The sequence below is a fragment of the Amblyomma americanum genome, chromosome 5, assembly GCF_052857255.1.
Source record: "Amblyomma americanum isolate KBUSLIRL-KWMA chromosome 5, ASM5285725v1, whole genome shotgun sequence".
Lineage (NCBI taxonomy): Eukaryota > Metazoa > Arthropoda > Arachnida > Ixodida > Ixodidae > Amblyomma > Amblyomma americanum.
In genome coordinates, this window is record NC_135501.1 from 136,304,658 (window position 1) to 136,329,748 (window position 25,091).

The window sequence follows — 25,091 nt, forward strand, 5'->3', positions numbered from 1 at the left end:
AAGCTCTGCATACTATAATCAAGTGCATACTTAGCATTGCTAGTGATTCTTAGGGCGACCGTTTTTTCCTAATTTATTTCCATTCTGCCACCAGCGTTTAACCCTGATCGAAGCATCACTAAAAGAGTTTTCCTCTTCTTTTGGCCTCATTTGTCACTAAAGTAAACAATCAGCAAAAAACTTTACAGCAAGAAAGAGAATAACATTTATTGAGAAATTGGTTTTGAGAGTTGATTGATGTTCACACAGGTGGGTTCCTCATTTCAGATCGCCAGTGGCCCGAGCTGCTTCACGAACTTAATACATGAGCTCTAGCTGATCTTCCAAGGATAGGTATAGTCAGTCGAACCTCCCACTGCTCGTAGGACGTATGTCGCGTCTTTAAAGGTTCAAGTTTGTCCACACCCTCACGAAACTTAAAAAAGTGTGGCACTTTCGTCACACCAGCGGCAGGTGTCAAGGTATTGAGTAAGATATATTTTGCTGTATTTATGTAGGTTTCGAAATTGGCTTGTCGGTATTTGGTGCCACGCTGCAGCATCTGCTGTGCTTTGCTTTTTGTGCGATGGAGTGTATATCCTGCGGTTAAGATGCAGAGTTTGTAGTCGTTCTATATATGTGGACAGAAGGGGTGTGAGGAAGTGCCCGCTGAGTTAATTGGCGCTCGAGCGAGGTTAGAGTCGCCTCGTTACCCTCTAACCCGGCATGACCCGATCACCAATTAATTCTGTACAGTAAGATTTTTATCAACACTAGGAGCGATTTCGTTAATATCCTGTAATCTAACGCCCTGACTAAGTCGTCGGTTGCTTCTGGAAGTTGAGTTATCGTGGAAAGTTTTTGCCGAGCAAACTCGGTGGCATATTGGCAGCATGTATTCATGTTCTACCAAAACAAAATTATGTTATTGTAAATTTTCGGTGCTGTCTGAGAATTTTATTATTCTGAATGTGATTATTCGCCCCTCGCCGTTTTTATTTTCTTAGTCGATGCGCTTTAAGGAAGACTTAATGCTGAAGCAAAAAAACAAACAAAAAAAACGAAGACAGTTCGTACGATTTCTCGCACTATTACCCGCTTTATACCGAACAATTCTAAAAAAAAAGCATTTTTCAGCGGGAGTTTATGAACGCGTTTATGTATCGTAACATTTCACTATAACTATCAATATATCTGCAGATCTCCAATGAGCAGGCTTGCATTTTTTTCCTATTAACGCTTTCGCTGTCGTCAAAAAACGTTCCCCATTGGTTTTCTATGGCAGTCTTAAGTGCTCGATGCGAGCCATGGCAAAATTTTGAGAGAGATTTTGCTACGCGTCAGAAGAATGGACCATTATCTTCAATATTTCCAAACAGTAGCTTACAATTTCGCAATACTCATAATTTTTGTCGAAGAATGCTGGACATGTACGACACCGAGTCCGCGTTTGTGGACGCGACTTTTCAAGCTTTGTTTTTTTTTTCGATATGTCCACAGCTGTCTTGGTGCAGTCAATGACGCTTGCTACATTTTAAATCCCTGCTGGACAGATTGGTAGGAACATTTCGGGCTTGGAAAAAAATCACTTTTTCGAAGAAAAAAAAACTACGAAATAAAGTTGGGTGTCGCGAAGTCCTCCGGTGTGCCTAGGAGGTGTTATCTGGTGCTCCAACTTTTTTCGTTTGTCACGCGGTGGAATGATTTACTAAAGGACGCTGCAACTCAGTTTTCGTTCCGGAAACCGCTTCGGACGACAAAGAACAGGATTAATTCGGCATAACTGTTGTTTTTTTCTTAAGAATACGGCCGAGATTTCGTGAGCGGGGAAGTGTCCACCGTGCTTGAATTCGTAGTTTTTCAGTCATTTTGTGAATAGAGGATTCCAAACGTACACACACAAATTCTCAGATTTTTCTTGATAGTAGAAAATAATGCGCACTTGAAATTGTTTTTTTTTCACACCATAGAGATAGCTTTAAGAGTTTACTGTGCTATTAACGTCATGCTACAGGCTCGAACAGCGACGTTATACATTTAATAAAAAAAATGCACCTCTCCTTTGTGTCATTGTAACCTGTACTTCAAACGCCTGTTTCCCAGTGATAGAAATGCACATTACTCTCGTGCTGGTTTATTGAGCTCCAAATGGACATAAGCGATTTTTATTGATTTAAATCACAAAACAACTGTACGATTCGCTTATAGAATCTCAATTCTATTATTGTTTGTTAGCCTGCTGCGCCACAACTAAGCAGAATATTACCTTATTGTTCATTCACTGAAAAGGCGATTCGCGCCGTTTATCGTTAAGAACTGAACAGCATCGAATTGAATTGAGTTGAATTTAATTTATTTTCTCCAGAACAACTGGAATGATTTCCAGGCAAAAAGCTGCTTTTTCAGCTTGACTCGGCCCGGACAACCTTTAGATAGCAGTGGCTTCGACATATCAGGTGATGGAAATGAACCTAAGAAAGATACAACAAAGGAGAGCAAATATACACACTATCAAATACAAACAATGAATACAATTAATACACACAATTGTATGGTTAACACTATAACTTTTAAGCTCGTCTAGCACAAAATAATGCGTAATCAAGAAATACACGTGTAATAGAATCACAAAGATGTACTTAATGTTCACTAATACATATTTTGAACATACATGAAAAGCAGGATATACACATCAGTTGTATGAAATAATCAAAATTTTAGAAAAACGCACCAAATTGTCCCTTTACATCACTGTGCACCTAGAGAATGAAACTAGAATATACCTCACAACTCGACAAATTACCGCCGAAATTCTTTGAATGTGAAATTTGTGGTATGTTTATATTTGTTGAGTACATGCGGAAGATTGTGTTGCAATGTTTGGAGTTTGTAATTAGTTCTAAAATGAGGAACCAAGCGTCCGTTCTGCGGGTATTAGCAGAGGTATGTTTAATTTTTAGGGACGCTGTCTCGGGTAAAAAGGCTTTTTAAAAACTATTACAAAAAGAAAACAAACGGGGGTAGCAGCCGGAAGTCATTCAGTGCTAATAATGTGATACAATGGAAGCAAAACGTTTGTTGGGGATAAGCAGTGTACGTTTGCGATGTGACGAAGGTTTTTCTTTTGAAGGCGCAGAATCTTCGCGATATTTCTTTCCGTAGTGGTTGCCCATATTAAGCTACACTAATTAATATGAGATTCGACGAGTGCAAAATAAATTTGTCGCTTAACTTTTGAGCACAGCAGCGTTCGGCATCGTGTTGTCGCAGCGAGCATTTTACAGATATTATTCACCTGCGTATGCCAGCTGAGATTAGATGAGAAAACAACCCCCAGAATTTTGTGCTCATGCACAATTTCAATTTCATTATCAGCATATCTAATTACGTGTTGAATTTCAAGTGGGTTATTTTTTGCCTGGATGATAACTGCTTTTGCTGCATTAATATTTATCTTGTTGCGCTGCGACCAGAGCAAGCGCTTGACAAGCACATCATTGCATTTTAATACTAATTTGGGTACACTTGGACTGTGCTGTCATCTGCATATATTATGAACTTCGTCGTTTGGTCTAGCGTAACTATCATTTATATATAAATTAAATAATAAAGGCCCCAAAACACTTCCTTGTGGTACACCATGTGTAACTGTTAAGAAATTTGACTGTTCCCTATCGAGGCATACGCACTGAGTTCTGCCACTCATATATGATCGAAATAGTTCCAGTGGTATGCCCCGTTACAGTGATATGCCCCTGAGGAGCGCCCACTACGAAAGAAAGTTCCCATGTGAAAAAAGTTACCAAAAGAATGAAGTCTTCGGGAAGCCACTTCACAAGAAGTTGTCCTCTTTATTGGACTCTTTTTTTTATTTGGGAATATATGTAAGCATGAAGTATTTCGCAGTACCAGGTCACAACTGTGGTCACGTAGTGCACGTCATGCTAAAAAAGCTACACCACAAAGCACTTCCGCCGGTGACTTCACTGAAACACCGAACGATCCAGGGACCCACTTACCCTCGGTCACTCTCTTACCGTCGCCATTGTTTTGTTTGTTTTTTTATGGACGCCCCACGGTGGGTGCATGGTGGTGTTGTGAACGTAAAGGCGGGGTTAGACTTACAGTGGTCTGTCGGCAATTGCTCCACCTGAGTCCCTGATTTAAATTATTGTGGCCCTACGACTGTTCCATACGGCCAGTGATTGTGGCACTGGTCGCCGCTCAGTTCGGGAGGCCTCAGGGTGCGCGATGAGAGCCATTACTTTTGGCACAGCACCAGCGGGGGAAGAACGCCTGGAATCTGTTAGTTGTTCACTCACTTCCATGCCGGTGGGTGGAGTGGCCGAGTGCATGCCCCATATCGCACCTAGGAGTGTAAGTCGGAGGTGTTCGCGGAAAGTTACTGTTTTACCTTGCCTGTAGGAACAGGATGCGTATAATGTATCATAGCAGTCTTGGACAACAACCAAACGGGCGAGTTGGTGGTACATACTGAAAGGGAAACAGCGCAAAGACGAAGACCGGGTCAGAGGAAACAAGGGACGAGCGCTGACTCATAACTGAAAGTATTCCAACAAAGCAACATAGCATATGGAAAAAATGGCCAACCTTGTTGATACTTGTTGATAGGTTGGCCATTTTTTCCACATGCTAAGTTGCTTTGTTGGAATACTTTCAGTTGTGAGTCAGAGCTCGTCCTGTGGCTCTTCTGACCCGGTCTTCGTCATTGCGCTGTTCGCCTTTCAAAGCAGTCCGGTATTGCTTGGGCAGCTTCTGGCATTAGTTTCTCGGAGAACCATTGCGTCCAGCACAGCACGAGCTCGCAAGCATCCAGTTTAGAGAGGAACTACACGTAACACAAGATAAGCTGAGCACCGGGCGAGGAGTAAAAGCTTGGGCCCATTAGAAAACTGGCGGGTACCCGGCGGCACTGGGGATCGAGACCCCCACCTCCCGCATGAGAGGCTGATGCTCAAATCACAGGGGATTACGGGACATTGGTAGCGCCCGTTTGGACCAATTTTTTCCTACTTCGAAAATGGAGACGCCTTTTCCGGGGATGCTTCTTCCGGGGGGGGGGGGGGGGGGGCATTTTTTTTTTGGGGGGGGGGGACGTTATCCGGTGACGTTATTTACAGGGACGCTTTTCCGGGGACTTTTTTCCGGAATACCCATGCCATGGAAATATACATAGAATAATGCTGCCAAATCAAACCTTTGCTCCCGTCTGAAGACGATATAACTACCGCTCACGCTGATGAACCTCCTTCCTGGTTAAAGTCGGTGCTGCAAGGTCCTTTGTTTCAGGCGCGCGTTACGAAGCCATATAGAGCCGTATGACACGACCCCGATAACGGAGTGGATTCCAAGATAAGGCAAGTGTAGCAGGAGGCGGCAGATGGTTAGGTGGGCGGATGAGATTAAGAGGTTTGCGGTGATACGGTGGCCCCAGCTGGCAAATGAAAGCGTTAATCGGAGAGACAAGAGAGGGGCCTTTGCCCTGCGGTGGAAGTCGGCCGGCTGATGATGATGATGCTGACACGACCGCTGCATGCAGCTCTGAGTTTGCAGTGCCCCCCCCCCCCCCCCCCCTCCGCTTTGTTGTCTAGATATGATGTTACGTAAGTTTTGTGTTCGCTTCTTCTCTTCAAGTCCTGCAAAAACACATAATCAGATATTGAAGTTATCAGTAGACAAGCTATCCATGTACTCCCAAACGTATGTCTACGACGTTACTAATGACCCTAAACGTTTCCAAGCTTAAAACAATCTCTTTTACTCGAAAGTCAGCAAATTCGTTCTTTTCTTGCCGCATTGATAACAACATATTGGCTCGGGCTACTCATTATAAATACCCAGGCGTTCACCTCACACCTAATCTATCGTGGTCTGATCATATAACAACCATTTTTGCTAATGTTTCAAGGTCATTAGGTTTCCTCTGCCGCAACTTACACAGTACTGCAACTAACGTGCGTAGACAAGCCTATTCAACTTTTGCTAGATCCCAGCTTGAGTACGCTTCTTCCATTTGGCTTTCTTATCAGTCATACTTAATTGACATGTTAGAAGCAATCCACAATGCGCTTTATTTCAAGAAATTGTAGTTATCAATCAAGCGTAACTAAAATGAAGCTGGACCTTTCACTCCATCCCTTTAGAATGACTTTTATCTCTCTTTCACAAATTAACCCACACCACTCGGTCACCATTATCGCACCTACAACGGCCTTTTTAATCATCAATCAGATTGTCAACAACTTCAGCTACACACACATTTATGCCAGTACTTATGCCTTTGATTTCTCTGCGATCCCACGTGTATTAGGTATGCCTGTGGAATGATCTTCGAAATTGCACTGCTTCGCAGGGCAACCATGATATATTTCATGATCATCTACTCAAACATTTTACCGATAACACCTAGCGCGCTTACTTCTGTGCCTATGAGTCATGGCTTTTTTTTTTCAGAATCTCCCGTTATTAGCTCCTTTGCTCTCTCTGTAGTTAATGGCCTTGTTTATGTGCCCCAGTTACTTTTATGCGTGTGTACTTCATTTTTTGTTATTTTGTTTTATGATCCGCTGTATTTCTTCTGCGTGCCTTTTGTGTCAGTCGTGATAATTGCAATTAGTTATTTGCACTTTACAGTGTTTGTACTTACTGATTTTTGGTATTGTTTTTATTTTTATTTTATTTTTTTGCATTGCACCCACCTTACGCAGTGCCTCCCTGGAGGCCTGTAAGGTATTTGTAAATAAATAAAAATTATCGTGGCTTCTTTTTGCGCTTGTTGCCGATCTCGAAGTTGGCGAGGATACACAACATTTCACTTCCAAACGGCGATCACGGAGTCCTTTCTGTTATTGACGTCACGCGAATGAATCAACTGGCTCGGAAGAAAGAAGTAAATTTCCTCTTTTAAATTTAATTCCACGCACCAGTGTGTTCTTCTGTCCAACAGATGTAAAATGCATAGCAACAAAGAACGACACAGGTGATTAATACTCAAATAAATTAATTGGTTGAGAAGAAAGGAAAGGCGCAGTAATTGGCTATCTCACTTCTCGGTGGACGCCGCAACCACGCAGCGTGGGAACGAAGGAAGGAGGGAGTTAAAAAAAGAAGAGAGATATATAGAGGCCGTGGTGGAGGGCTCCGGATAAATTTCTAACACCTGGGGTAAGCAGGGTTCGTGTGTTTCGCCTTCATCAAACGCAACCGCTGTCACCTGGGATTGAACTGACATCACTGAAAACAAAAAAGGCCGTCGGTTTAGCATTTCAAAGCACGAAATATTGTGCGAAAGCGCAGTTTTTTTGCATGCGCACACCACCGCCGCGTACCTGAAAGCACGATTGGGGTGTCAAATCACCCAGGGAGCCAGTTATAATAATAATTGGTTTTTTGGGGAAAGGAAATGGCGCAGTATCTGTCTCGTATATCTTTGGACACCTGAACCGCGCCGTAAGGGAAGGGATAAAGGAGGAGTGAAAGAAGAAAAGAATAAAGAGGTGCCGTAGTGGAGGGCTCCGGAATAATTTCGACCACCTGGGGATCTTTAACGTGCACTGACATCGCACAGCACACGGGCGCCTTCGCGTTTTTCCTCCATAAAAACGCAGCCGCCGCGGTCGGGTTCGAACCCGGGAACTCCGGATCAGTAGTCGAGCGCCCTAACCACTGAGCCACCGCGGCGGGGCAGCCAGTTATGCGCGACTTCAACTTTTTCATCGTAAATGTCAATTCACCTAATGTACGCCAGGGCCTTATGCTCCAGTGCCGTGTCTCTGCCGCAATGTTGCCGACTGCAACGCGTAGTGCTCTAGAGTCGCGTTCCTGCCACAGCGTTGTTTAAGCCAACGCATGCAGCGCACATCTCTCTGCGCTACCGCCACATAACTCAAGGCACGAATATTGGTTTGATAGCAGTATTAGTTGATAAAGACGATGCGCAATGTACGACGCGAGAGTGTGGCAGTTTAAGACGAGGCGTGTTCAGCTTCGGCGACAGCCTAGAAACTCTCGCGCTGTGGCCACCTCGAAGCTGATCTGTTCCCGCCGCCGCGGGTTCGAATCAATGTCGCATATATGTATTCGATTCATTTTTATTTCGCTTGGCACAAACCCACAAACATCGCAAGGTCTTGGTCGGAGTTTACCCATCGAAATAGCGTTTTCGCTCTGAGATATCTACAGAGCTGTCTTCAGTTTCGTTCTCGGACAAAAAATTTTGAAATTAAAAAATTGTAAGATACGCTTATGGTTATATTGAAGGCAATGGTCCATTATTCTCTTAGGTAGCAAAACCTCTCTTTTAAAGTGTTTCCGTCGATTGCATCGAACAGTTAAGACAGCTATAGAAAACCAATAGGGAACGCTTTCGACGACAGAAAGCAAAAACTTTATTAGAAAAAAAATGTAAGACTGCCGTCGGGTGATCATGCGGGTATATTGATTGTTAGAGTGAAATCTTACACTATATGAAAAAAAAAACTGCGTTCATAAATGGTTTCCCGCTCAAAAATGATTCTATCCAGAATTGCTGGGTATGTTACGCGCGCTGCGCTCCAAGCTTGTAGCGAACCGCGGTTGCGAAAGGTACGAGAACGAAGCTTCGCCTCGCAGATGGCGCGCATGCACGTATATCGTCGCTATCTGCACCCCAATGCGGAGCCGGGTTGCGTCGGTCGCCGCTTCTCCGTTGGGGCGCGGCCGAGAGCGTGTGCCGAGTGCGGCGTGCGGCAGCAGAGGCGATCTTCTCTCGTTCGCGGATACGTGGCGTTTGAGAGCAATCGCGCTTGCAGCAATGACGCCGAGGCCGCGCCAGTGCAGGAGGCGTCTCGGGACTACGTGCGGTGAGTGCTTGTGCGCGTTGTTTAAGCTCGGGTGCGCGAATTACCCCCTCTGCGTGTGTCTCTCTCTACCGTCGCGGAAGCTATAATCGTTTTTGTAGAAAAAATTAGTTTGAGCTAGTTGTCCGTTACGTGAAGCAGCTTTCGAAGGGAGAACTGGCGGCAACAACGAAAACGGATTAAGAATCTTCTTTTTTTGTCGTTGTCGTGGAGCTCATTCTGGTTTGAAACGCTCTTTGATATAATCCTAGACGCGGTGGCGAAGTGGTTGAGCATACCCCTCGCAAGAGGGAGGTGCGGGGTTCGATCCCCAGTGCTGCCAGGTACCCACCGGTGATACAATGGGTGCAAGCTTTCCCCTGGTCTGGTGCTCGGCTTATCTGGGGTGAAATGCTTGAGAAATGGGTCGTTGACCCCACCTTGAGTAGTCGAAAATACCTTGTGACGGCGCTCTTTGGCCATTGATGCCCTTGCGCCATAAAAAAAAAATCCATAATCTTCTAATTCAAGACGCATGTGTACTGTGCGATGTCAGTGCCCGTTGTTAAAGAACTCCAGGTGGTCGAAATTTCCAGAGCCCTTCACTATGGCGTCCCTCATAGCCTAAGTCGTTTTGGGACATTAAACGCCCATAAACAGATATAATCCGTATTTATCGTTGTTACCAGAATGTACCATGGCTTAAATGCGGGTGTGGCGTTTGGTGAACCGCTATTAAAAAAAAAAAAGACTCAGTTCTTCAGTAGAACTCATGCAAAAACAAACTGAGGTAACGACTAATCGCTCCTGTCGTATCACAAAACAAAAAAAAAAATATGCCGACGTTACGCTACTCAGTGTTGCGAAATTTGAACGCAGTTGTCTAGGTATTTCAAGAACCATGTATATGCGATCGCAAACGAAACATGGAGTGTCAGACGGCAGCGCCGCTTAGCTTCGGCTGGCTGCTGAGTCTGCTCGGGTCGGCCCGTCTCGCAGCAACCGCTGGCGCGGCACCGCTCTCGTCTGCTCCCGCCGCACCCTCCTCCTCCTCTTTCCTCTCCGCCCACTCATCGCTATCGCCGTTCCTCACGTCCTCCGCTGTGCCGGTTACAACACAGAGTCGGCGACGCGCAGCGCGCTACATTTGTGCGAACACGATAGACTTAGAACATATCATGCAGTCGAACCTCGTTATAACGAAACGGTTTTTAACGAGATATATGTCACCGCGTAGAGCGTACGAGGGGAGTGTTCTTGCGAACCGAAAGGCATCTTCGGCGAGAGTCCGTAACGAGGGATTGCAATACGTAACTTGAAATCGAATACAAAATGAAACTGTGTTTAGACCAATTGCTTTTCTTCCCTTTATTTCCTTTTACTTTTTGTAACTAAGAGTGTGTGCGTTTCGGAGTCGCGTAGTACAAGTTTTAGATATGTCGAAGACCTGCTAGTCCCTGCCCTGTGACACCCCCATTCCAGAAAACTTCATAATAATGTCGAACCAGCTTATAACGAGTCCGACCGTCACGCGTCGTTTGTTCGTTACATCCCGATGTTCGCAATAAGAGGGCAAAACATAACGGGTCGGACTTATTCGTTGTCCTTTTTGTGCGATGTGCGGGAGGCACATCGCACAAAAGGCACATCTTTAAAATGAGCACATTTGGCGAAGTTTTGCCGCACATGCTCCGGCGTTGAGTTAGATCGCATCCTTTTCCAAGCCGTGGCTCGGTTCAGAAGCGATAAGGTACCCTTCTTTAACGCCCGCCATCAAAAGATGATAGGCGTATTGTGTTCTAATGGTTCAACGGTCACCGACAGCAGCTTTACGTGTCCCTCCGTCAGGAAGTAGCCACGAGTCAGGGGGAAACGCTTCTCTCTTGTCGCCCGATGCAAGGACGAAGGCACTGTGCCAACTGATAAGCAACGTCTCGGCCACCGACACACTCCATCGTATGTCTACACTCGCAACCGTTGGCGGCATATGTACAGTCGTCCAAAGACCTGCATAGAGCGCTTTCGAACTCGGTGCCCTCTGCGCTCCACAGCGCCTGGTTCGATATTTATTTATTCATTCATTCATACTATCGGTCCAACCTGGACCAAGGTGCATGTCTAATGCTCAGATGATACCGAAAGATGCGCTATCTCGAACCAGGCGCTGCCGCTAGACGTCACTCTGTGCGCTGCGGAGCGCTCACGGCATGGATTTCGAGTGCTTTAGGCAGGTCTGTGGACGACTGTACAAACAACTCACACGTGCGTTTACTACATGGAAAAGCGTCTGCATCGGAGGGTACAGCGAGGCTCCGACGTGTATGTCGTGGGCGTTTTTCAGGCACCAAAAGGCTTATATTTTGGGGGGAAATTTGGATTTAAAAGCTCAGATATTTCCCTCCGCCACTCAGCCCAAACACGTCACATTGACGACTGCGCGACCCCGCCGCGGTGGCTCAGTGGCTAGGGCGCTCGGCTACTGATCCGGAGTTCCTGGTTCGAACCCGACCGCGGCGGCTGCGTTCTTATGGAGGAAAAACGCTAAGGCGCCCGTGTGCTGTGCGATGTCAGTGCACGTTAAAGATCCCCAGGTGGTCGAAATTATTCCGGAGCCCTGCACTACGGCACCCCTCTCTTCCTTTCTTCTTTCACTCCCTCCTCTATCCCTTCCCTTACGGCGCGGTTCAGGTGTCCAACGATATATGAGACAGATACTGCGCCATTTCCTTTCCACCCAAAACCAATTATTATTATTATGGCTGCGCGACCCCTGGTTTAAAGTGAATGCCGAAGAGACCTAGCCGCACAGATCGGCCAACAATCAAGCACTTGATGTCGTATGTGTTTGCTTATGAAAATGGCCGGTGGCGGCAATAACTGTATTTTATTTTTCGAGATTTTCTATAGCTACAAAAATCTCCCTTTTCTGTGCGTTTGGACTGTTTGTAATTAGAATGAGGGCATCAGTCGATACAGGGCAGCTTCAATTTTTGCTCAGTGCACCGTTAATGCTTCCTTTGTTGTAGTGAAATTCCAATAATCGGTGCTGCGGTGCAAATCAGTAGCAGTGCCAACGGTCCCCGACCGGATCTTTACGCGTGCCGGGCGTGTCCCCTGCAGGAAGTCGTCGTCCGGAGTCTGAAGAAAACACTTCCTTCCCAGCCAGGATGAACGCACTGCGCCAACTGATAAGCGGAGCCAGCAACCGACATTCTCGTTTGCGTCGACTGGCGATCCGTTCACGGCTTATCCGAACCGAACAACGAAGATTTTACTGGATGACTGCATGAAAGTGAGTGAGTGAGTGAGTGAGTGAGTGAGTGAGTGAGTGAGTGAGTGAGTGAGTGAGTGAGTGAGTGAGTGAGTGAGTGAGTGAGTGAGTGAGTGAGTGAGTGAGTGAGTGAGTGAGTGAGTGAGTGAGTGAGTGAGTGCGCGTGCGCTATCTTGCGAGGGGGCGGGAATGGGTAGGTTCCGACGTTGACGTACCAACTTTCGAGACGCGAGCCCTAGTGGACGTGGCCCCCCAATGGGCACTGAAACTCCCTTGGACATCCTGAGGACGTCTGAGACGTCCTGCGGACGTCCACTGAAGCTCCAGTGCCCATTGGGCCGTAACGAAGAGACCATGTAGGATTTTTCTTTTTGCTTTGTGGGGTTTTACGTCCCAAAGCGACTTCGGCTATGAAGGATACCGTGTGAGGGGCTGCGGATTATTTCCACCACCTGGGGTTCTTTAACCTGCACGGACATCGCACAGTACACACGGGCCTCTAGCATTACGCCTCCATCGAAATGCGACCGCCGCGGCGGGGATCGAACTCCTGTCTTTCGGATCAGCAGCCGAGCGTAGTAACCACTTCGCCACCGCGGCGGCACCATGTAGGAATGTAGGACATAGGGAGAGAGGGATATTTATTGTGTATTTAAACCCATCTCCGGTTAAGCCGCCGCGATGGCTCAGTGGTTATGGCGCTCGGCTGCTGACCCGAATGACGCGGGTTCGACCCCGGCCGCGGCGGTCGAATTTCCATGGAGGCAGAATTCTAGAGGCCCGTATATTGTGCGATGTCAGTGCACGTTAAAGAACCCCAGGTGGTCGAAATTTCCGGAGTCCTTCACTACGGCGTCTCTGATAGCCTCAGTCGCTTTGGGACGCTAAACCCCCGTAAACCATAAACCATCTCCGGTTCGCCCTTGGTATAATTTAAAGTATTTCATGCTGTACCTCGAGAGGGTGTTCTAAATTGCATTGGATGATTTTATGAGCCCTTCCTTACTAGGAAGCCAGAGTACTTATAAATCGCTTGGGTACTAGAGGCCCTTTTTACGGCCCAGCTATTAGAGAGCTATATAGCATATCGTTACCGTGTTTACATTACCGTGTGACAGGACGCCGGACTTTCCGGTTAGCGTTACGGCAGACGACGTTTCAGAATAGCGTTTCTACCGCATCAAGTGGCCGTAAGGCGAAAAAGAGTGATGTACGTTGCCATGACCAGTAGACAATTCTTTTACGGAGTAGGTATTAAGCTTACGCGCAGTGCTCACAGTTTTGCGAACGCTGTAGTTCTGTAACAGAACTACGGCACTTTTAGTTTGCCGTGCCGCAGCGTCGTTTGCACGGTGCTCGTACGAACACACTGTGGCGCCATCTACGGAGAGTAAACTTTTTTTTGCTATTACTGATAAAAACGGTGAGTACATTACCAGCCTTTGTTTATTTCTTTTTCAGGAAAGAAAACAATAATTGTGTTTGTTTTTTTTTCCAGAAAATAAAACAGCTGTTGAAGTAGAAAATTTTTTATAGCTGGCACAAAGCTAAAGAACTGCTATCGTTGCTACGTAGACAACGTACGCGACTTAAGTTAGGCTTAACAGCTCGAAAATCGCCTAATTATCTGGAAAACATGGGCTTGTTGTCACATATACTCTGACATATGAGTAATACTATGCGAATTAAAAGCGAATGTCTCAATTAAGAGCGAGGTATCGCGCTGAAGAATGCGGCGTCGATACTGTATTTGGTCCGAAGTGGGCAGCAGAGCTCCGCCATGTCTGTTTGCTCGCTCCCCGGTAACGGCGGCGCATGCGCAGATGCAAAAAAAAAAGAACGTATATCTTCACATACCATCCTTATCGGCTGTCATAACGGTGCATAGTGCTATTTGTCGTTATATATATATATATATATATATATATATATATATATATATATATATATATATATATATATATATATATATATATATATATATATATATATATATATATATATATTTCTGTAGGTTCGTTCTGCACCACTAATATATATATATATATATATATATATATATATATATATATATATATATATATATATATATATATATATATATATATATATATATATATATATATATATATATATATATTAGTGGTGCAGAACGAACCTACAGAAATTTTTATTGTCGTATACAACATCTCCACCCGCAATTATGACTGCCGCACAGAATTCCGGGACTAGAAAATTCAAGCCCGTTGTTAGTTTTTCTTGTGACTTGAAGCATATAACGAAAGACGAAATTATAAACAAGAATTTTTAGGCATCTGAATTGTTTGATATAGACAAACATTAAAAACTTGCGGACTTCTAGACTATACTCTTAAAGAAGAAAAGCGATAGCATTTGGAAGTTGGCCCACCCCAGAAGATGGATTAAGGCGGATTAGTTGCATCATTGGCTGATGAAGGTGGATTAATGCGTGACTAATGTGGATTTGTATGTATTAATTGGGGTAATGAGATGGAAGAGGGGGTCGGGTTAGTATATACCACCATGTGATAATCCAATGGAATGCCCTCTAACATTTCTGATTTGAAAACTTGGCAGTGTTGATGACGTCGAGACCCTCTCGACCAATCGGGCAATTTTGTTACAGAGAAACTGGGTTGTTTTTCAAGATGACAATCTAAATGTCGCATTCAAAGCTCATATCGTTTGCTGTCGGGGTCTGAACCCGGTGAGTCGCGGTCCATTGCTACCAACTGCAGTTTTTTTTTAAGCTGTATCCTACTATATAAATGTTGGCAACATGAGAGAAGAAAGAAGAAAACAGCTCCAAGTATATGCAACGCAATGGACAATTCAGACTTAATCGAAACACATTGTTGATAAGCTTTTAGAGGATGTAGATGAAATTATTTCTTTAGTTAGCCGGATTTGTTGAAAGCACAAGATAATGAATACGTAGTGCTTGGGTGTCATAATTCGTGCGTGTTCCGGTCTTATGTGCTATAGTAGGACATCACCTTAATAAAAAAAAATTAGTAGAGCTAGGCTTTCCGACTTACGGCACGGATTGTTAATGATGAATGATGATGATGATGAATTTTTACGGCGCAAGGGCAGCTTTGGCCAAAGAGTGCCATGGCGAAAGGTTTTTTTCGTCTACTCAAGGTGGGGTCAAAACCCATTTACCAAGAAGTATTTCACCCTAAAGAAGCCGAGCACATGGCTGCGGAAAGTTTGTACCTATTTTATCTCCGGTGGGTGCCCGGCGGCACTGGGTATCTAACCCCGCATCTCCCCCATGCGAGGCGGATGTTCAAACCACTAGGCCACCGCTGCGGTACGAACCAGCAATTGCTGTTACATATATGTGTGGTTTATCTACGCGGCCCCGCGTTTTGCAAAAATTGTTATTTTATTCGGTTACATTAAAATCATGCGGGAGAGTCCCAATCCTCTGTCCCACTTGCCCATTGTGGCAGGTAGCACCTTATGAATCCAATTCAGTTCACTTGCCACCTGCCCACTTTGGAGGGTGGCAAAACATGGCCAACAATTTCGGACAAAAATTTTGAAAATTGAAAAATTATAATATACTTTTAAGGAAATATTTTGGTAAAGTTAATGGTCCATTCTTCTGATATATAGCAAATCTTTCTTTTAAAGTGTTTCCATCGATCTTATCAAAGAGTTAAGGCTCCCATAGAAAACCAATGCTGAACGCTTTTGACAATAGCAAAAAACGCTAACAATAAAAAAATTCAGGCTACCGTTCGGTGATCTGCGGATATATTCATCGTTACAGTGAAATCTTACATTGTATGAAAAAAATTGCGTTCATAAAAGGTTTCCCGCTCAAAAATGCTTCTGTCCCGAATTGTTGGGTATGCAATTCTCTAAGTAATTAAGGCCTTACGTCTGACGCATGTAGTAGATTCCACGGTAGTAGGCAGATCTATGTGGCTAAACCAATCCTATAACAGCTTTCGTTGTAAAAAAATAAAATTATAGTTGGTGACAATGTACTAGGGTCCGCGACGTCCTGCATTACTCCACTGATCAATCGCAACTGCAAACAAAGCCGGATTTTTAATGTTTCACTAGACCACATTGTATCCGAAGGCGTCAAAATTATTGAAGCGAAAGCTTCACTACGCTACCTCGTAACGATTTCGCGGTGCTTGTGGTTTTGACCTTCAAGTGAGCCAGAGGTCAGACCCCTTACGGCGCGGTTCGAGTGTGTACCGATATATGTGAGACAGTTACTACGCCATTTTCTTTCCTCAAACCCGGTTCGGGTGTCCACCGATATATGTGAGACAGTTACTTCACCGTTTCATTTCTTCAAAACCAGTTTTAAAAGCAAACATCAATTTTCTTCGAAAGGAAATGCGCATAATTGGCCCCCTGGGACGGTGGACACCTCAGTCGCACTTTAAGCTACGGGGCGGTAGTGACAGATGTGCGCTGCATGCGTTGGCATTCACAACGTTGTAGCAGAAACGCGGCACTGTAGCAGAAACGCGGCATTCTTTGTGTTCATTCGCGTTAGGGCTAACGCTTTAGACAGATGATTTTGAGGAAAGGAAGGGCGCATAACTGACTCCTTGGGTCGCGCTTTCAGGTACGTGGCGGTGGGAGGAGATAGAGATGTTGGCTGCATGCATTAGCGTTGACAACGTTGTGGAAGACACGCGCCACTGCGTTCATTGGGTAACCACTCTTTTGCGATCAACCATTAATTTAACCCCTACCTGGCAGGGTGGATCTAACACCGGAAAGAATCAATTGGGCTCCAGGCCACCAGGGCTTAGGAGGCAATAAGGCCGCTGACGCGGCTACCCGAGTGCTTACTCACCGGGCTCCACATCCCAGCTCTTCTGCCTCGGAGACAAACCAGCCGCTGCTGCGGTTCTGGGAAATCATAACACATTATAACGACAGCCACCGCCTTTTCCCGGCCCCCGCCAAGGGGCTGAGTAAGACGGAGGAGTGAACTTTAAGGCGCCCGCAGACAGGTACTCTAACTGTGTCCTGCAATCATCAAACATTACGATCCTAACACGGATGGGCGATGCCCGCACTGTGGGGAGACCTGTGATATCTTCCACATGGTGTGGGCATGTACTCAAAATCCCCACCTCCCCCTTCCCCTACCCCTTCCCGAGAGGCATGGGAGACCGCCCTCCGCAACGGCTTCTCGCTTGAGACCCAAAGGGCTCTGGTGAAACAAGCGCGAGACGGGGCCTCGTCGTGCGGTGTCCCGGACTAGGAACGCCGACAAAGTAGCGGAGCCACTCTGCAGTGGCTCCCAAACCCTTTCCACCAAATAAAAGTTTTCACCACCACCACCACTCAATGTTAGAGGCCACGCCGCGTCTACTTACCCGATACACCACAGCTTTCGCTCTCTAAAAGCCCCACTTATATTGCAAGCAAAGAAGTAGAGCCCAGAGTATAACTTCTCTAAGATTTTACCCGCCGCAGTGGCTCAGTGGTTAGGCTAGGTTAGGTTAGGTTAGGTAACAAGGTTCAGCAGTTAATGAAACGCGGCTAATTTTAGCTTATAATTTCTCCTCCTTATTAGCTTCTTATGCTTGTTTAGGCAACAATTAAGGAAAGCTTCTATAACAGACTCATTTTTTTTTTACCGCCGAGGAATTCTGTGCGGCAGTCCTGAATGTACCCGCCGCGGTGGCTCAGTGGGTAGGGCGCTCGGCTACTGATCCGGAGTTCCCGGCTTCGAACCCGACCGCGGCGGCTGCGTTTTTACGGAGGCAAAACGCTAAGGCGCCCGTGTGCTGCGCGATGTCGGTGCACGTTAAAGGTCCCCAGGTAGTCGATATTATTCCGGAGCCCTACACTACCGCGCCTCTTTCTTCCTTTCTTCTTTCACTCCCTCCTTTACCCCTTCCCTAACGGCGCGGTTCGACGATCTATGAGACAGATACTGCATGCGCCATTTCCTTTCCCCAGAAACCAATTTACATTTTCAACTGCGACGTCGGCACACGTTAAAAGGCCACATAGGTGGTCGAAATCATTTTGAGCCCCCCACTGCGGCGTAGCTCAATGGGCACAGCGCTGCTTCATCATCTGCTCAAACACGTAGAAAAAAGTTGAAGATACGGTCACATTATGTCACATGAATTGCAGCGTCAGCGGTAATGTTGTGCCAAACTGAAATCAGAATTCAAATTGCTCATGAAATATTACCCCTAATCATCATTTTCCGCCAGTTGCTATACATCGCTGCATTCTTATATTTTTCCTTTGAAGCAGTCACGTGTTTTTATTTTACAGTTATATACATTTTTGCTTTTCATTGCATTGTACCCATTTCCATCTGTCACCATGTGAAAGTGCTCCAGAAAGTGTGCCTGTTGCTTGTGGGGGGTCGAGGGCATCTCAAGCTGCTTGCATGAAGCTTTTACCTCGGCTTCGTCCATCCGTGAGAACGGGAATGAATGAATGAATGAATGAATGAATGAATGAATGAATGAATGAATGAATGAATGAATGAATGAATGAATGAATGAATGACGTCGTGGTAATGTATAAGGAGCTTTAACAAGGAGCGAGGTAACTCCGTGATCTCGCAGTTGACTTCCGCGTGAAATGACGTCACCACGTATCAAGGTCATATGATCGCGTGTCACCAGTCGCTCAATGACCCATGAGTCATATGTGACCTATCCATCAACATCATCATAATCCTACCTCCAAAAATACTGCAGGACAAAAAGCTCTCCCCAGCGACCTTCAATTAACCCTGTCCCCTCCAGTTTATCATGGTCGACCAGCCAACTTCCAATAAATATTGCCAGAAACCAATTATTGTCTGAGCATTATGTGACCCATTTAATTGGTCGCATTACCCTTTGACTTGGCACATTACGGGGGGTCGCATTACCAATACAAGTTACACCTGACCGGCAACACTGAGTCGCTTGAATCTGCTGTGTCGTGGCGTCATTTCATGCGAAGCGACGATTGCGAGATCTGGGAGGTTTGTCTATAGCAGTTGACGCTATACATAAAACGAAACAAAAAAGAGAGAGAGGCGTTGATCAGCAACCACTGCTTTACACTCAGGATGCCGTTCGGGGTCTTTACGAAGACAGCTGCAGAGGCTGGGGCCCTCTATCAGCAGCCCGCCGATGCCGCCACCTCCTTTATTCAGCTCGACTCCGAGGCCACCGGCAGCGCCCAGCACTAGTGTGGATGTGCTTTCCGGAAGAGTAAGTAGTTGAGTCTGCGCTCGTGCAGACAACCATGTGCATCTGATAACGTGGAGATCTTTTCAAAATGGACCAAAAGAGGTAGATGGGCGCTGCCATGTTGTGCTCGTATTCCAGGAAAGAGTTGAAGTTTGAAGGAGTATAGACACCTAACTTTTGCGTGCGAGTTTTCTTCTTTGTAATAGTGCGAAAGGCGTTAGTATACATGGATCGCCACGTGGTATTCTCGTACAAGTGCTAAGTAATTTATAATCTAATTTATTTCTCGTGCTGTTTCGGTTGCAACAGCCGAACGATGACTAGAATATACAATAATCGCTGCTTCCATATTCGTTGTCATTCCGGCTCTTGAGGAAGGCTGGCTTCAGCACTGTAGTAAATTAAAACGATGAAGCAACTATTGTATCGCATATTTTTCATGCCTCACGTGACATATATAACCACACTTTGACGTTACAGCCATCTTTCGGTTGTTGAAACCGAAACAACGTGACAGAAAAATTCGGTGATAAATTATTTACCGGTCATAGGCGAATACCATATCGTGATTCATGAGAGAGTGAGGGATCTCTTTATTGAAGAGCAGAGATTTTAGCCGGCGTGAATGTTCATGCGTAGTAGTATCTTCCGCATCGTTGTAGAAAAAAAAAAAACATGCCACCAAAGTTAGGCGTCTGTACTCCTTTATGCTCCACCACGCTCTCCTCACAGCTCACAAACCGGTTGCTCCGAGGGAGGTGAAAACGTCTCAAAATAAAGCGATCTTTCTCATCCGTCTTGGCAATCCGAGTTTGATGTTACTCCTGCGGCCAGCACGGCACTAGACCACGGTGCATTAGGCGACATAAGTGTACACCTGCCGCCCCGAACGTTAAGGTAATCTTATAAAATTGTTATGCAAGTTCCAAAAATGTTACATGTTACAATGGAACGTTTTTTTTATATTAAAATTAACAAAGAACGTTAAATGTTGTATCATAAACATTAACTAAAGATTGTAATTAAAATGGTACTAATGCAGTGCTCTAAATGTTAATTGTAATGTTAAAATTAAAAAAATATATTGTTAATTGATGTATCATAAACAATAGGCTTGCTGTCAAATTATACATTGATGTAATATTGTGTTCTACGTGTTTTTATAATGTTTACGTCACAACTATAAAACAACACTGCAAAAATATTTCAAGCATTATGTGTCCCAGAGCTATTACCAGCCTTCTTAAAGATGTTCTTCAAAATAGCAGCATTTTACAAAAATATATCCTATATCTTGCGCGCTGTAGGTCACATGCACAGCCGTCTTATATTGTTAGAAAACTTAGCTTATATTCCATTTACCGCCCTCGCTTATGGACCACCTTCAGTAATAGCTATATAAGCTTGTCTCCGTGGTATCCGTACGGAGGCGAGTTAGTTGCATGCATCGGTTGTGGAGCTCGGGTGTTGTCGTCGTTGTTGGTGCCGTATCCTTGGCGGGACCGGCGGGACTGCATGATAGTGCCAGGTTGCTGTATCCTTTTAGACGAAGTTGCGTTGACGTTATTTGGATGTTAAATTAAGTTTGTTATAGTTTCCCCAACGTTCATTTGCTATATTTCAATGACGTTAGAAAAGGGCACACTTTATATATAGGTGAACACTCTCAAGGCTCGCTTACACCCAGTAAACATAAATACCCGCGAGAGCAGCAGATTGGACAGCCGTCGCCGTAGCTCAGTTGGTAAGAGCACCGGACGCGATATTCGGAGGTCGTGGGTTCGGATCCCACCGGCGGCATGGTTGTTTTTTCTGCTGCTTTATAAGTAATTTTCTTTAAGCGATTTATTAATCTAAGTATTATTATCCCACTGATAAGCACAACACATTAAAAAAAAATTAACGTTCCCCTATGCACCTTGGTTTCGGTGACTGTTGGCTCCCTTCATAAATTTGTCAAACGTGCCCCTCATTTCCTTTAACTTGTCTGCTTATATACCTGATATATATATATATATATATATATATATATATATATATATATATATATATATATATATATATATATATATATATATATATATATATATATATATATCAGGTGTCCCAGTTAAATGTAACCGAGCTTTTAAAAAATACGAAGTGTCCCAGCACAGTGAAGCAACATGAGGGTTGTTGAGAGCCGCCTGGCCTAGTGTGCGGTATTTTTCGTTCCTGAAAGTTAATTAATTAAGACTAAAAAACTAACTTTTTATTATTGAATTGAGGAACAAAGTTTCAATGGAAAAGTTGTAGGTCGTCTCGAAAAACCGCTAGCAGTGCTGTTTCCATCAAGGTACGATTTACGTAGATTTACTTAATGGTCTTAAAATTTAAGAAAGGTGTCACGTGAGCACCTGCTGGCTCACGTCTCTGCCTCCTTGTGCTCGCAAAGTCTCGTCGGGACGAGCACTTCAGAAAAAAAAAAATGTTCTATGAGACGCGTCTTGGGACGTTGAATTGGCACCTTCACTTGGAAACTTTTTTTTATTGTACGAGTTTCGGTTTAAGACCGGTAAAAAACCAACGTAACCTTGGTGCAAGCGTTTCAGTCAGCTGTTTTACAAAGCGATCTACAATTCCTGCATTGAAACTTCGTTTCTGAAGCCAATAATTACGAAATTAGCTAATTAGGTTAAACTAACTTCTAAGAACGAAAAATACTGCAGACTAGGTCACGTGACTCTAAAAAACGCTCAGTTGGTTTCACATGGCCAGGGCATTCTGTGTTTAAAAGCTTGGTTATATTTAGCTGGGACATCTGGCATGTGTCTTCATCATCAGCAGCCTGACTACGCCCACTGCAGGGCGAAGGCCTCTCCATGTCTCTCCAATAAACCCTCTCTTTTGCCAGCTGCGCCCACCGTGTTCCAGCAAACTTCTTAATCTCACCCGCCCACCTAACCTTCTGCCGCCCCCTGCTACGCTTCCCTTCTCTTGGAATCCACTTCACCAGCGGTTATCTTGCCTTCGCGTTATATGTCCTGTCCAAGCCCATTTCTTCCTCTTGATTTCGACTAGGATGTCATTAACCCGCGTTTGTTCCCTCACCGACTCTGCCCGCTTCCGGTCTCTTAATGTTATATCTATCATTTTCCTTTCCATAAATCGCTGCGTTTTCCTTTACTTAAGCTGAACCCTTTTCGATAGCCTCCACGTTTCTGCGTTTCTGGTTTAGGTTTATGGGGGTTTAACGTCCCAAAGCGACTCAGGCTATGAGAGACGCCGTACTGAAGGGCTCCGGGAATTTCGACCACCTGGGGTTCTTTAACGTGCACTGACATCGCACAGTACACGGGCCTCTAGAATTTCGCCTCCATCGAAATTCGACCGCCGCGGCCGGGATCGAACCCGCGACTTTCGGGCCAGTAGCCGAGCGCCGTAACCACTCAGCCACCGCGGCGGCGTTTCTGCGTTTCTGTCCCGTAGATGAGTACTGGTAAGATACAGCTGTTGTACGCTTCTCTCTTGTGGGATATTGGTAACATGCTAGTCATTATCCGAGAGAACCTGCTATATGCGCTCCACCCCATTCTTGATCTTCCAGTTATTTCTCTCTCGTGATCCGGATAAGCGGCCACTACTTGTCCTAAGTAAACGTATTCCCTTACTATACTTCCAGCACCTCGCTACCAATTGTGCACTGCTGTTCCCTTGAGATACAGTTGAACGTTACTTTGGTTTTATGCATGTTAACTTTTAAGACTTACCTTCCTGCTGTGCCGGTCTAACTCATTCATCATGCTTTGTACCTCATCTCCTGAGTGACTCAGCAAGGCAAGGTCATCAGCGAATCGCAGATTATTTAAGTATTCTCCATTCATTCTTACCCCCAACTGTTCCCAATTCAGGCCTCGGATTACCCCCTGTAAATAGGCGGTGAATAGCATTGGCGAGATTGTGTCTCGCGGCCTGACGCCCTTCCTTACTTGAATTTTATTGCTTATATGTTATGGAGGACTATAGTAGCTGTGCAGTTGCTGTATATATCTTCCAGTATTATGACATAAGGCTCTTCTACACACTGATTCTGCAATGCGTGCATGACTGATGAGGTTTCCACTGAGTCAAACGCTTTCTCGTAATCAATGAAGGCTATATATAGGGGTTGGTTTCTGCGCATTTTTCTGTCACCTGATTGATAGTGTGAATACGATCCATGGTGGAATATCTTTTACGAAACCCTGCTCGTTTATTTTGTTGGCTGATCGGTCTGTAATTTTCCAAGTCCCTAGCGTCACTTTCTTATGAATTAAGCTAATGTTATTATATTATATATTGTATACACAATGTGTCTTTGAGAAGTGGCTACTTTATTCAGTGATATCGCGTATATATATATATACACACACACACGCGCGATATCACTGAATAAAGTAGCCAAGTAGCCACTTCTTGCGTGTCTGCGTGTGTCCGGGATCCAGTCTTCTAGACTGCAGTGGTATCGCGTAAATTGACGCTTTAGAGGATTGCAAGCTGCAGAGAAGCGTGAATATAAAGCAAACATATGAACAGCGGGAACAGTTGAAAAGGAAAAAAGAAAAGGGTGGAGGGGAGCAGACAGGATTAAGATCAGGCTAAAAAAAAAAGCGAGTGAACGGGGAGGAAGGCGCGCCGGGGGAAATGGGCAGGGCGGCAACGACAAAAGTACAAAAATAAACAAACAAAAGTGGAATGATGGCGCCACCGTCGATGCGATCGAGCCCAAAGAGGTACCGCTGGGCAAATAACATAGGCGGCGGCGAATTATTTGGGAGGTTTTCACCAATTTCCCGGGAGCTAGGATTGTTTCGGAGCGAGCTACATCGTCACTAGCACGCGGGAAAGAAGACACACGACAGGGGTTTACGCTTGAGTGACGGATGATTCCTCCTCGCGGGCCGGCTGATTCTCCTTGAGCAGGTCGTCGAACCGCTGGGAGTACAGGCACGTTGACACCTGCAAGTCGCGGAAGTCGCGCGACATCATTAAGCCGATTCTTCACGGAGGGGAATCCCCGAACAAGCCTCCAGCGATCCTTTTGAGGCAGTCGCCCGCTGACCGATTTCTTTTGGCGCGACATGATGTAGCAGAACTCCTCAACCAGTCCGCGGCGTCGCGGGGTATGACTCCACGTCACGTGACATCATTATCCGAGTTCTTGCTCCGCAAGGCAACCGCATTGCGCCTTCTGCTGCATACGCTTTTCTTTTCTATATTTGACGAGGTGTTCGTGTCTGTCATGAAAGTTTTCGCAGAGGCAATCAACAACATCGTAAAATACTTTTTCATTCTTATGATTAAGCAGCATCTCAATTTGATGTGCCGCTAAAAAAAGTGAAACGCGGATATACATGCATTCTGTCTTTGTAATAGCGGCACGATTACTGCAAGTAATCGATTAACTGACGACTGACGATTAATGATAAGCTTTTTCGCGATTAGGTCACTCTCACTACGCGTCGTTAGTTGATGCGTATGCGTCCTTGGCCTTTTCTCCGCGTGTGGTAGTAGAGGGACAATGTGTCACATCGTGCGACGAACACGGCCGCAGCCGTGGCCTACTTGGTTGGGCGCCCATCTCGGCTGCGGGAGGTGGTTGGTTCGAAACCCACCGCCGGACACCCACTGGTAAAAATGGGTACAAGCGGCCCCCGGCCTGGCGCCCGGCTTTCTTTAGGGGTGTTCGCTTGGGAGAGGCTCCGTAAACCCCGCTGCGCGCCCCTCGCGGGCTAAGCCCCAGTTTCGAACGACCTCGCAGCCTGCTAA

General features: G+C 45.3%; 1 protein-coding gene across 2 annotated transcripts in view; it reads left to right on the top strand.

Moving 5' to 3' along the window:
• The first annotated feature begins 8,670 nt into the window (after nt 1-8,670).
• Nucleotides 8,671-25,091, top strand: part of LOC144132723 (BTB/POZ domain-containing protein 6-like) — a 29,671-nt gene continuing 13,250 nt past the window's right edge. The window contains exons 1-2 of one of the 2 annotated variants that reach the window (XM_077665331.1): nt 8,671-8,840; nt 19,180-19,325. In XM_077665331.1, coding sequence (XP_077521457.1) covers nt 8,792-8,840; nt 19,180-19,325 — 195 coding nt within the window. In that variant the 5' untranslated portion in view covers nt 8,671-8,791. The remainder of the gene's footprint in view (nt 8,841-19,179; nt 19,326-25,091) is intronic. The other variant, XM_077665332.1, reaches the window with a different exon arrangement.